Raw genomic sequence first — 13,724 nt, forward strand, 5'->3', positions numbered from 1 at the left:
ATTACAGGCTTGTGCCACCATGCCCGGCCATTTCATCCAGGATTTGCATACAGTGAGGTTAGGGTGGATGGAGGACAGAATGCAAAAGAGAGTATTCAAGTCTTAGAACAGGCCTGTGAAGGAACTAAGTGCCTCTACTGATACATAATCTCTGCAAATCCTCATTTCCTAAATTCCCAGGCTTAGGGGTAGCAAGTGAATTTTCAGTTAGAAGTAGCACTTTCTCCACTCCCATTAAAATTTAGATCCCACAGACTCACAGCCATGAGATTTTGCAGAGACTCTTAGATTTTGACAAGGGCACTTTGGTTTTAGCCATGATCTCTTCATTTCTGTAAGACCTCCTGTTAGAAGCTGAAAACTCTGAATCCTGAACACTCTTAAGCCAGAGGAAAGAACAGATAAATACATTTTGCGCACAACTTCTCTAAACACCGCATTCTCACACACCTCTTTGGTTGTGTCCTCAAAAGCTGGGTCAACAGGGAGGTAGGTGATACCCCTTCTCTTTAAAGTCTGCTCGTCTTTCCTGGCCTTCCGGAGCTCCAGGTTGAGTGCCACCCTCCGCTGTCGCCTCATCTAGTAAGAAAAAAACACTGAGAGCCAGGGAACTGGGGAGCCAAGATGTCACCCCATTTAGCCTTTGGAGCATGTTTCAAAGCATCAGATTCATTTTTACAGATGCGGTCAGCTGGGAGAGTTAAGATCACATAGTAAATTTTCTCATCCCTATTTACCTCTTCTGCTTTCTCTTGCTTTTCTACCTCTAGGAATCAGTCTTCCTCTCACACTTTTTTTTTTTTTTTTAATAGTACTGGGGATCTAACTCAGGACCTTGCACTTGCCAGGCAGACGCTTATGCCACTGAGCTATATCCCCAGCCCCTCAGTCTTCCTCTCAATGTGAAGGATGGCCGAGCACATCCTTGATAGGCCAGGGTTCTCAGCTATAAAGACATCTTAGCAAAGCATCCCACTGCCTTGGTACTGAAAACCCCTTTCTTGATGCTGATTGGTTCCTGAAGAGAGTGTTTGCTTCCTGGATAGGCCAGCCTGGGCCTCCCAATAGTGGCTAGATAGGTGGGACTAGGTCCTGTTAGGGATTACCCATGGATAGGTGTACTGACCACACCATTCCAACCTTTTTTTTTTTTTTGTCTTTTTGAGACAAGGTCTTGATACGCAGCTCAGGCTGGCCTTGAGCTCACTTTGTAGCCCAGGCTGGTCTTGAACTCACAACGATCCTCTTGCCTCAGCCTCCCGAGTGCTGGGATTACAGGCGTGTGCCACTACGCCCAGCTCTAACCTTGATCCAGTCCCAGAGGTTTCACTTGTACAACAGATTGAGGGAGATTAATAGTTTTTAAAAAGCTTTTTCTAATATCAGTCAATAATTCACAGACTTGGTAGTATTGAAAATTCTGGAGAAATTCCCTAAACTTTACAGGTAAATGAGGTTAAGCTGAAGACTTTCAAATAGCAGTTACAATTATGTGTCATTCTTTTGATGAGATACATTGAAAACTGGATATTTAGATGATGTTGTCATTGAGCGAACATCACAGAATGTACTTACACAAACTAAGATAGCTATGATGTCCTTTGGTGATATAATCTTATGGGAATACCATCATATATGTGGCTTGTCACTGATTCAAACTTTGCTAGGCAGTACATTAATATTATTACTCACTTCTGGTTCCTTAAACAAGCTATTTAATTCTTGCTTGAAAACAAGGCCATTGTGGTGTTACAAGGCAAAGCAGAACATCTTCGAGGCCTATTGAACCAGTTATACATAGCAATGAGACCACCCAGGACTTCCTGAGTCCTACTGCTGCAAGGCATGCTTGCTGGCTGTACCTGTGCGCCAAGCCTGGACACACCTCCTGGATCTGAACAGTCACATGCAGCCTCTACAGACCTGGCACTGGGGCCGCTCTGCAGCCTCTCAGAGGTGATAGGAGCCCTGCTTTACAGTTGAAGACACTGCAGCGCTGAAGTGGAACAGTTTCAAGATGACATGGAAATGATTTCATTGCACACTCGGCTCGCTCTTAAGTTAATGCATTTTGACCTCCCTGCTTTCAATATTTCATTATAAAAATTTCAAACACACTAAAACATGGAAAGAATTATTCAGTAATTATCCAGAGACCTAACTAAGTGAACATTTTGCTAGACTTGCCTTATTACCCCTTTACATCTCTTCACATTTCCATATATTTTTTGGGTGGTGGTGGAACTGGAGATCAAGCCCAGGGTCTACCCTCTGAGCTATATTCCCCAGCCTTTTCTGTATTTTTTATTTCAAGACAGGGTTTCACTAAGTCACTAGGTTGCTCAGGCTGGCTTGCACTTGCAGTCCTCCTGCCTCAGATTCACCCTATTTATGATATGTTTTAGCCATGTGCTTTTGTACCACACTGATCACTGATAAAATGAGGCAAATACTCCATACTCACAGATGCATCTTTCCCTCTGTACTTAAATTTTTTCAGCCTCTCTTCTGAGGCGTCCAGGGCCGCCATATTGACTAAAAGAAGAAAATCACCTGCAAGTAGGACAATTACAAAGAGATATTCATACCCAGTGTGTGTTAATGTCATTGGGCTCTAAACCCTTCTAGGGTTTAGAGTGAGAGAGCCTACTGTCCAGTAGGCTCTGGAAGACAGCTCTTATTGCATCACCATGCCAGTTCAGTAGGCCAGGAGCAATGTAGAGGATCTGAGGGAACCTGTTCTGGACTGTAGTAGTTAGGAAAACCTCTAAAAAGCAAGTTAGCTTGAACTGGGTCACTAATGACAAGGATAGGCTGGGCAGAAAGCATAGAAGCCTTTCTTAGGTCAGTGTCCAACTGTATACAGCACACGTGCTAGATGGTCAGCAGCCAACCAGTCCCAGTGGGACATGCCCCTTCCTCCCATACCCAGCCCACCAAGACGTTGGGTCAGAACCAGCTCCAGCATGACCCGCTGCTAAGCCTGTGGTCAGCTTCCTCTACCTGGCTTAGCCCACCTCCCATCTTCCACCCGCACCACCACGGCCACTTTGTCACTGGTCTCCTTGCTTCTGCCACTGCCTTCTCCTGATTTCTTCTCTATACAGAGGCCATGGGTTTTGCTAAAGGAAACACTGTGCTTATGTAACTCCCCTGCTTAACAACACTCTCCTGGCTGTCTGCTGAGCTTAGAAGAAACTCCAAACTATATCCAATGCCCTGCACATGCTGGCCCCAGTCTACCACACCAGCAACTTTTTCTTAATCACTGGACCCTTGTGTTCTGGACCCTTGGTTTTTGTTAGGTATTTCAAGCTTCTCCTCAGTTGGGGGACAAGCTGGTCTTCCCAGGGTCTTTGTAGAATTGGTTCCCTTTCATGCAGTCTTAGCTCTAACATCACCGTGGAAAGCCTTTCCTATCTAAGCGTCCGAGTATCTTCCCAATCAGCCAGTTTTATTTTCTTATCAGTTTTCACCACCTGATTTTTTTTTTTTTTTTGCATGTCTACCTTCTTCCTCCTACTCCCAATGACACTGGCACCATGGATGTCTGAGGTGCTGTATAAGTCCATATTCTGTTGCTACAACAAAATACCTGAGGCTAGCTAAGTACTTTATAAACTAAGGAGGTTTATTTAGCTCAGTTTTAGAGGCAGAAAGTCCAAACAGCACTGCATCCATTCATCTTGAGGATCTCCCAGCTGTACCCCATCTTGGCCCATAGCATTATGGAGGGAGCCTGTGTGGGAAGGGAGAGAACATAGCATCGCAGGGAGCCAGAGTGTGGGAGGGGTCGGGCTCACTTTTTTGTAACAGTTCACACTTTCAAGAAGTTCTTGTGGGACTCAGGGTCGCCAAGAACCACATTAATCCATTTGAAGGATGACACTTGCAATGACTTACCCATCTTCCACTAGGTCCCTACCACTTCTACCACCTCAACATCACCACAATGGGGACTAAGCTCTCAACACATGCACCCCGGAGACACACTCAAACCATATCCAAACCACAGGAGGCATGAACCCTCAGCTTCCTCACAACACTGGGACTCAAACGTTCATTAAAGGAGGGTGGTGAACGGTAAGATGGCAAAGGGAAAGGGCTCTCAACTACAGGAGGTTACACAAATCAGGTAGAGTTTAAGCTTTCTACAAGGCAGCTGGGATTCTTGTAGATGTACAATGAATATTCATCTTTGTCTGAGCACACAATAGGTCTAGACCACCATACAGAAAACAGAAAAGTGGAAGGAGGAGGCCAATAGACTCCCGTCTTGAGTGGGTCATGGCTAGGAATAATTTGGGTCAGAAAGACTAATTGAGGTGTGGCAATGTGTAAGAGATACTGTATCAACAACATGCAGAAATCCACATGTGAGTATTAAGCCCAATGATTTTAGAAGAGAGACAAGCTTTATGTGAGATCAGAACAAGGATTGAGTCTTGAGAATACGTGCATTAGGGCCCAAGAGAATGAAGAGCCAGCAGAGAACCAGGAGAGAGAATGGGATTTGAGATAGAAAGAGAATGACAGGGTCACAGGCACTAGGGGTAACAGTGGCAACCACGCCAGGGACAAGTCCTGACACAGAAGTGCCACCAGCCAGCTACGGTAAGGCAGGACATGCAGCAGAGCATGTCAGCTGGGTCTTGGAACAGAAGTGGCCCAGGAGCCCACGTCATCTCTGGGCTTCATCATGATGACTCTGCCTGCTTTAAACCATTAATCTCTTCAGGAGCTTGGACAAGACCAGCCTAAACTTTATCTGCAAGTCTGAGAATGGGAAATGCAAATTACTGCCCAGAATTGATGAATCTCTCCCCGTCTACCACCTAGAAGTTGGAGAGATGGATAGTGACATATGGTTCATATAAAGCTCTCAATCATTTTGTTAGTCCCGTTGGCCACCTCTCCCCACTGCGTTGCTATGTGCAAAGGAGCCTCAGTGACATCCAGAGGCCAATTCTTCCATTTTTCTTTAATTTCAAATTCCTCCTCATAGGGCCAGGGGTATAGCTCATGTGGCACAAGCACCTGCTTGGCAAGTGCAAGGTCCTGAGTTCGATTCCCGGTACCAAAAAACAAAACAAAAGAAAACAAATTCTTCCTTATAAAGAAAGGTAGCTTTTCACAACAAAAAGCATTTTTATGGACTACGGCCTCCTTTAAAATGCCATCTCCAGAGCTAGTTCTGTAGTGGCTTTAATAACTAGAGTCAAGAGGATCATCAGCTGGAATCAGATTCAGGTTTAAATGAGACTCTATCTCCTAGATCTCAATAATTAAAACATACAATATTTTAGAAATTTGAAGTAAAGTCATGATTCCTATTGTAAGGAGCAATGGCCCAAACATATTTATTCTGTGCCAGGAATGTTGGGTTTAGAATGAAATGAAGCAACTCAGCACTAGGGATGGAGGAGCCACCTCACGTCATCTCCCAAAGTTGCCACAGCCGCTAAGTATCAGAGCCAGGATTTCTGCTGAGATAGGACGTCCATCTTTTGATCACTAAACCTGGCAGCCAATAATCTGTAACAATCTGTAACAAGGTCTGATTAGGAAGACAGGAGGTCGCTACTGTGGGTGGCACTTCACCGGGGGTGGGGGGGAGCTGTTAGAAAATACAGAAAGTAAAAAAAGCAAATGGGGAAAGGGCTTGTTTTAAAGCAATGGGATGAGCCGGGCATGGTGGCGCACACCTGTAATCCCAGCACTTGGGAGGCTGAGGCAGAAGGATCTTTGCAAGTTCTAGACTAGCCTGGGCTACAAAGTGAGCTCAAGGCCAGCCTGAACTGCATAGCCAGACCCTGTCTCAAAAAGACAAAGATAAATAAATAAATACATAAATAAAGCAATGAGAACAATGGAGTCCACTTGTGAAATACCCTGTTATGTGATGCCACCTCACTGGTATGTTTCACCCATTTGGTCAGTTAACAAGAATGCCTGAATGAGCACAAGTAAGAAACTAGTTGAATACAAAGAAAGGCTTCTACCTCTGGGGTGAGACCCACGATAGCACCTAGATCTAGAACTATCGCCTAGCGAGGCACTCATCTCCCTGCCGTTTCCTAGAAAGCTTGGTTGTATGGAACCTTGGCAGTGGACCCAGAGGTTCAGATATTTGCCACCTTCCTCCAAACCAAACTTGTGAGATGAAGCAGAGAAAGCTCAGCTTCAGATCAGAGAGAGTCTCCTCCTTGTAGATGTAGCCAGGTCACTTCCTATAGAGACATTCTGGAAAACCAGCTGCTAAGTCAGTCTTAACCTTCACAAGCGTCTCTAGTCACAGCTCAGAATGCAGTTCCTTTCCCTAGTGTTGCTATTTCTAGCAGCCAGGAGAGCTGGCTGCCCTGCCATTCCTACCAGCATTGAGAGAGAGCTGAGTTAGAGACTTCAAGCTACGCACAAAATAAATCAGCACCTTGCTTCATCAGTTCTCCAACATTTGAGATCCAGAGAAAGCTGCAAAGCTACCTACATAGGGACTTTCTTTATCCCTGCCCCAAACTTTGGGTCAGCTCTGCTGCTGCTCCATACTGGGAAACCTGCGGCAGGAACTTGGCCATACTTGAGGTCACTCTTGTTCCCAAGTGTCTCTTCTTTCATTCCACTGGGAAAAGAGGACACTGGGAACTTCCAAGTTTTTTCATTGCCCCTGAGTTACTTTCACTAGTTTGGGCATTTCAGGCCATTTTTGTTTTCTCTGTACTATTCTAAATCTAACTGAGCTTACTGCAAACATCTTTCATGAACCAAGTACCATTTTAGATTAAAACGTGTGATCATCCAGGAGTTGGCGTCTATCAAACTGTGGTGGGGTGTCTTTTTTGGAGATTTTAAAGATTTTAAAGCATTTTTGAGATTTTTAAATCATTTTATACCAGTTTAATTTTGGACTGTATTTTGTATTTTTGGGTTTTTTTTGTTTTGTTTTGTTTTGTTTTGTTTTTTTGAGACAGGGTCTAGCTATGCAGTTCAGGCAGACCTTGAGCTCACTCTATAGCCCAGGCTGGTCTCGAACTTACAACGATCCTCCTGCCTCAGCCTACCAAGTGCTAGGATTACAGGCAGTTTATAACATGTAAATACAATGCTCCTTGATTTATAATGGGATCATGTCTGAATAAACCCATGAGTTGAAAATATTACAGCTAAAACATATTTAATACACCTATCTTATCAAACATCCGAATTCAGCCTAGCCTACTCTGATGTGCTCTGAATACTTGCATAAGCCTGTAGTTAGGCAAAAACATTGAACATGAAGCTCATTTTATCACGAAATATTGAATATCTCTTGTACTTCTTTTTATAAACTAAAATCATACGTTGGTGATAGCGCATACCTGTAATCCCAGCACTCTGAGTGGCTGAGGCAGGAGGATTGAAAGCTTGAACCCTGCCTGGGCAAACTTAGCAATTTAGTGAAATCCTGTCTCAAAATAAAAAATAAAAAAGGACTGTGGATGTAGCTCAGTGCAAAGGCCCTGGGTTCAACACCTAGTACTGAGACAAAACAAAACAACCCACTGCTAACAAAAAAAAAGCCCTCCACAGGGCTTGGAGCCCCCCACGGGGATTGGAGGAATGAGGCGTATTCCCCAGGAAGAAGAGTTTGTGGGCTCCCAATGCCCAAAAGGTGCCCCAGCCTACAAGTTGGTGCTAGGTGAAGGTGAGGACATGGTGGCGGAGGCTACCCATGGACAGCAGGGTGCAGCCAAGGGGCTCTACCAGCATGGATGAGAAGCTCTCTGCATGCCATACGCCAGGCTCATTGCTGGGAAACACACAGGCAGGGCCTCCTCCGGGGCTCCTCAGAGCGGAAGCAGGTACCACCGAGGAAGGAGGCAAGAAGCCAGACTCTCTCAGTGGGTGAGGAGGCCTCCCAGGCTGTGGGAGTCTCATTGGTGGGGCTTAGTCATGTAGACAGTTCCTACACGTGAGGGTCCCGAAGGATACTTCATCGTGAGGGAACACAAGCTGGTCCCCAAGCTGGGTGTGGGATCTACTGCTTGTTGCATGATAGACTCGCTCCAGGGATCCTAGAAGCCCACAATTGAGTATACAGACACCCAGCAACTGCCACTTTCTGAAAACAAACCAAAGGCTTCTGTGTCTCTAGGGCAAGGCTAATTTAAAAAAGGAGCTGATGCATGCGTGTAATCCCAGCACTCTGGGAGCCTGACGCAGGAGATCTCAAATTTGAGCCCAGCTTGGACAGTTTAGCAAGACTCTGTGTCAAAACAAAAAGTAAAGGGGTCGGGGATATAGTCAGTGGCACAATTACCTGCTTGGCAAGTGCAAGGTTCTGAGTTTGATTCCCGGTAACGCCACCCCCACCAAAAAAAAAGTAAAAGAAAAGGGTTGGAGATGTAGCTCAGTGTGAATGTCCTGAGTTCATTCCTCAGTACCGCAAAACAAAAACAAGCAGCAGCCTAGTTTGGGTCTGGCCCTAAAAGTTGCTTCTATTGTTAAGGATGAGATGATAACAACGCACTCAGAGGCGCCGGACAGCTGCCTGGCTCACTACCCAAACAAAAGCAATATGGCTGCTCAATCAGTATCCAGACAGAGGGCTCAGAGGGACAGTCCAGGAGCCCAAAACACACACACACGCACACACTCAGAGATAAGCTACCACGCACTCATCACTCACCTGGCAGAGAGCCGCGGCCTCCAGCTCCTGGGTTGGCCTTAAATGCGCTCAGCAGACAGCAGGTGTTGCTTGATGCTTGGTGCTTCCCCCAAAACCAGTTTCCATGGAAGTCAGTGGTTCCGGGACCTAGAGGCACATTGGAATCACTTGGGGAGCTTTGAACACCACAGCCACGTGGGCCCAAGGACTAATGAGTTGGCTGGGGTGTGAAGCCCAGGTCCCCAAATGATTCTCATGTCCAACTGAGTACCTTGGAAGCACCTGGGCCTTCAGCCTCTGCAGCTGTACCTTGTGAGGCCCTTAGATAAACTATGAGGGAGGGGGCGTCTCTCCCTAGCAAAGGGTTTGCATCCTAGATGTCTAAGATTCCTCAGGTCTGGTTGGGTTGAGTGGCCTTTGCCCTAAAACTAGGTATCAGCCTTCAAGCTGCCACTGAACAGTTCATAAGCATTGACTCCCAAAACACGCAAGGAGATTGAGCAGCGCGAGAACAGGTTTTCTTCACAGTGAAATGGAAATAGGAACAAAATCGCAGGTGCACAGCCAAGGAATATTTACAGTCCCTTCTGTGTGTCCCACTCTGACGCTGGAACAGCAAATAAATGAGTTGGTCAGTAACAGACAGCAAGGGGCAGGGGAGGCCAGGGAGGGCTTCCTGGGGGAAGTAATACCCAGACCAAGAAAAAGCACAGATTCATAGGTAAAAAAACTCAGATGCTCTGGGCAGAGGGAACCTCCTGGAAAAAGATACTGAGGCAATAAAAAGGGCCATGGCTTCTCTGGGAACCAAGAGGGTGTTCAGTGTTGGTAGAGAGATGATGGGATTGGGCCCAGGGCAAACATGCTGGAATAGCATCAGTAAGAGGGGAGGTTGGATGCATCCACACTGGTCCAGGAAGTAAAGGGTTGCTCCGTCTACAGGATATTCTAAATCAATAATAAAACCAACTGAATTTTGTTTGGGGTTTTGTTTAGTTTTGTGGGCTCCCCCCCACACACCCCGGTACTGGGGACTGAATCCAGGGCTTCACACTGAGCTACATCCCCAGCTCTATTATTTTTTACCTTGAGATAGGGTCTTATTTAGTTGCTCAGGCTGGGCTTCACTTGCCGCAATCCTCCTGCCTCAGCCTATCAGAGTCCTGGGATTACAAGTGTACATTGCCATGTTTTTTATTAACGTTGTAATCCAGGAAATTTGAGCAATATTAGTGGGCTATGTTACAAATCCTCTGAAAGCATTTGCCTTCACCAAGGTCTTACTTCTATTTGTATTGCTTTTTTTTAATCATGGAAGGTTCTAAATCCATAAAAGTAGAGAGACTAGTACAAGTGGATCCTCATATGTCTATCACCCAGTTGATTCAATACTGACCAGCAGAGAGCTGGCCTGATTTCTTCCCTCCTTTCTTCACTTCTGTTTGCCACATAGAAATGTGGCTACTTTTGCGGGGGTGGTACTAGGAATTGAACTCAGAACCTTGCATTTGCCAGGCAGCACTTGTGCCATTGAGCTATATCCCCAGCCCCCTTTATTCACTTTTAAAATTTTGTGTTTATAAATTGTGGAGGGTGGCTGGGTGTAGTGTCGCACACCTGTAATCCCAGCACTTGGGAGGCTGAGGCAGGAAGATCACTGCAAGTTCGAGGCCAGCCTAGGCTACATAGCGAACTCAAGGCCAGCCTGGACAACACAGCGAGACCCTGTCTCAAAAAAAATTGTTGAGGGTATATTTTATAGGGAATAGTCATCCTACCATTTCAGCTATAAATATTTCAGAATGAATCTTTAACAGATAAAGAGGGTTTTTTGTGTGTTTATTTGTTTATTTAAGACAAACACACACTAACAAGGACAGACAGACCGGGAACCAAAACAAAAAAAAAGAAAAGAAAAGGAAATAAAGAAAGAAGGAAGGAAGAGAGAAAAAAAGGAAGAAAAAAAAAAAAACAAACAAATTGTATTATGTCCATGTACACACACACTCCCCGAGATGATTCTAAACTGCATGTACTGCAAACATACTAATAAAAAAGCAAAAGTACAATTATACCTACCAAACTCAGCAGTCCTTCTTTGTACAGACATTTCCTCAGACACAATATTTCAACTCTAAAATAATGCAAAAATGATATGCATTCAGTAAACACTGTACTTTGAATTTTGATCTTGTCCCCAGGGTAACAACATGCCATAGGATCTGTAGCACCGATCAGCCTCTCCGTCACAAGGGGAACACCCAACACCCTACAGATGTGTCGTATTTGCTAAGCTAGGAAGTTTGAAATTAGGTTATATTGCATGTATTTTCGACCTACAGTATTTCCCACTTAGAATGGGTTCACTGGGATGTAACCACACTGCAAGATGAGGTGCATCTACCTATCTGTTTAGAATATCCAGTTTGGAAGTAAAAGGAGTATTTCTGGGCTCTGGCTGGAGCAAGGTCGGTGAGGAGATGGTTAGAACTTCGGGGATGAGAGACGTTGGTAGTCGGTAGTCGTCTGGGCAGTGAGTGACAGGGGAGGGGTCTGACCCTAGGACACGTCGGTGTCAGTGGGAGAGGGGCACGGAAACCTGGACTCCGAGTGATGCGGGTGTTCACGGTCAGGCGCCCCACACCCAGGCATTTGGAGGACACAGAGGTGGGAATTCACCAAAGGCATTCTGTCCACAGCTGGGGAAGGACCTGGTAACCCACCGGAAGTAGTAGGTGACCGTGACAGAGATGCTAAAACTGACTCTGTGGTTTCAGGACGAGGTGGCAGGTGAGTGCCAGAGTCACGAAGAAGGTTTGGGCGGAAGTGACCAAGGCATCTTAGGCACTTTCCATCTCTGGCACAAAATAACCGATACCCGTAACTTAAAGGAGGAGAGATTTATTTTAGCTCACAGTTTTTTGAGGGTTTAGTCCATAGCCAGCTGGCTGCAAGGCAGAACAGGCATGGCGGAAGAGACTGGGAGGAGGACAGCTGCTCAACCCGTGAGATCAGGGAAAAGCAAGAGAAGGGAGGAGCCGGGCACAGGACCTCACCTTTCTAGGACACCACCCCAGTGCCCACCTCCAGCCAGGCCCCACCTCCGAATAGCACATTCAGCTGCAGACTCATCAACAGCTGTATCTTTTTTTCTTTTTTCTTTTTTTTTTTTTTTGGCTTTTTGAGACAGAGTCTCGCTATGCAGTTCAGGCTGGCCTTGAGCTCCCTCTGTAGCCCAGGGTGGTCTCACACTTGCAACGATCCTCCTGCCTCAGCCTCCCGAGTGCTGGGATTACAGGTGTGCACCACCACACCTGGCCTCAACAGCTGAGTCTACTAAGGAGTATGGCACCCCCACCATCCAATCACATTCTACACACATAAGAATTTGGGAGGACATTTGAGAACTAAACCATAACACAAAGCCTGACCCTCACAGGGTTAGCCCTGGAACAGTAGGAAAAGATGGCCCCATTCTGCCCACATCTTCTGACACAATCCCTCTCTTCCCGCCACTGCCAGCAACTTAGGTCCAAGGGCATCTCTCTCCCCTCCTAACAGCCATCCTTGCTGGGCAGATGCCTCTTCAGGCTGTTTCCCACTCCCAGCAGCAGGGATCTTGCAGCCTTTTAAGTCAAATTGTACCCCTTTGCTGCTGCTCAGCCACTCCAGTGCTCCCAATGTCCTGACAACCCCCTACCAGGCTGTTGCTGCTCTATGAACCCTCATCCTGCTCCTTCTGCCCTCATCTCCCACTACACTGTCCCTTAATCCCATTAGCCCCATGCCTGCCTCAGGGCCTTTGCACCTGCTATAGCCTGTGCCTGGCACAGTCTTCTGCCTCCCACTTCCTCCAGGGCTCAGATCAAATTCTGTCTTGTTAGAGACTTTCCTTGCCTCAAACCACACTTCACCCAAACTCTACAACCCCATCTGACTGACTGTGTTTTATTTTTCTCCTTGGCTGCATTTATTATCATTTGAAATACCAAACATTTACTTCCTTATAGGCTTTCCACATCCTGTACTAAAATGTAAGCTCCACAAGGGGAGGGCTGTTGTCTGCTTTGCTGATGCTTTTATTCCTTCTGACAGGAAGTCACTGCTCCTTATATAAGCATGCATGCTGGCCCAATGCCAGGCTCTCCTTCCACCCCAAACAGTGTGACAGTGTCTAAGGACCAGCTGCAGCTCCCTCTGCCATCCACGCTGTACTAGGCTGTATGGGGGGCAGCTCTTCAGATCTCCCCCAAGCCGAGCATTGAGCCTGGGCCCTCTGAACAAATCTGATCAGCCAACCACAACAGTAGCTACTTGAAGGTCTCAGAGAAGCAGGAGGGAAGGAACCTTTACAATCAGAGTAATTAAGTGCAATCCCCTGTATCATCACCTCAGGCCTCCCAGCCTCTGTTCCTGGCTGATGTCTGGCGCCAGCTGCCCACTGGTCTGCAGACACTTTCGCTCCAACAAATTCTTACATTCCGTGCTCCAGAATGAATTACCTGGGTGGGTTTATTTAACCAAAGTTGGCTCATCTGATGCTATAGAAAATCCACTTGACAGAGCAGGAAACCGAGCTGTGGGCATCCGTGTGAGTTGTCCAAGGTCACACAGTGAAGGGAGGTCAGAGCTGTGCGGCCCTTCTTCACTGATGCTTTATGTCTGGGGCTAGGATTGTGCCTAACTGCCCCCTTTGCTAGCCTCCTTTTTTTTTTTTTTTTTTTTGAGACAGGGTCTCACTATGTAGTTCAGGCTGGCCTCAAACTCACTGCAGTCCTCCTGCCTCAGCCTCCCAAGTGCTGGGATCACAGCTGTGTGCCACGCTGCCTGACCCTCCTTCCTTTTATCATAGTAGATACATGTACAATGTATTTTTTTTTTTCTGTTTTTCTTCCGGTGCCAGGAATCGAACTCATGACCTTGCACTTGCCAGGCAGGCACTTTGCTGCTGAGCTAAATCCCCAGCCCCATGTACAATGTATTGTTTACCATTTTCAAGTGCATTAAGCACATTCACACTGTTACACAGCGGTTACCACCATTCATCTCCAGAACTTTTCCATCTTCTCACACTGAAATT

The 13,724-nt window shown here is 46.3% G+C and overlaps 1 protein-coding gene across 1 annotated transcript in view; it reads right to left on the reverse strand.

The window, feature by feature from the left end:
- Positions 1–9,085, reverse strand: part of Kpna7 (karyopherin alpha 7 (importin alpha 8)) — a 29,860-nt gene extending 20,775 nt beyond the window's left edge. The window contains exons 1-3 of the mRNA XM_005397932.1: positions 8,666–9,085; positions 2,465–2,553; positions 451–579 (exon numbers count right to left, since the gene is read on the reverse strand). Coding sequence (XP_005397989.1) covers positions 451–579; positions 2,465–2,530 — 195 coding nt within the window. The 5' untranslated portion in view covers positions 2,531–2,553; positions 8,666–9,085. The remainder of the gene's footprint in view (positions 1–450; positions 580–2,464; positions 2,554–8,665) is intronic.
- Positions 9,086–13,724: the final 4,639 nt, after the last annotated feature.

The sequence above is a fragment of the Chinchilla lanigera genome, unplaced genomic scaffold, assembly GCF_000276665.1.
Source record: "Chinchilla lanigera isolate Chin_1 unplaced genomic scaffold, ChiLan1.0 scaffold00059, whole genome shotgun sequence".
Lineage (NCBI taxonomy): Eukaryota > Metazoa > Chordata > Mammalia > Rodentia > Chinchillidae > Chinchilla > Chinchilla lanigera.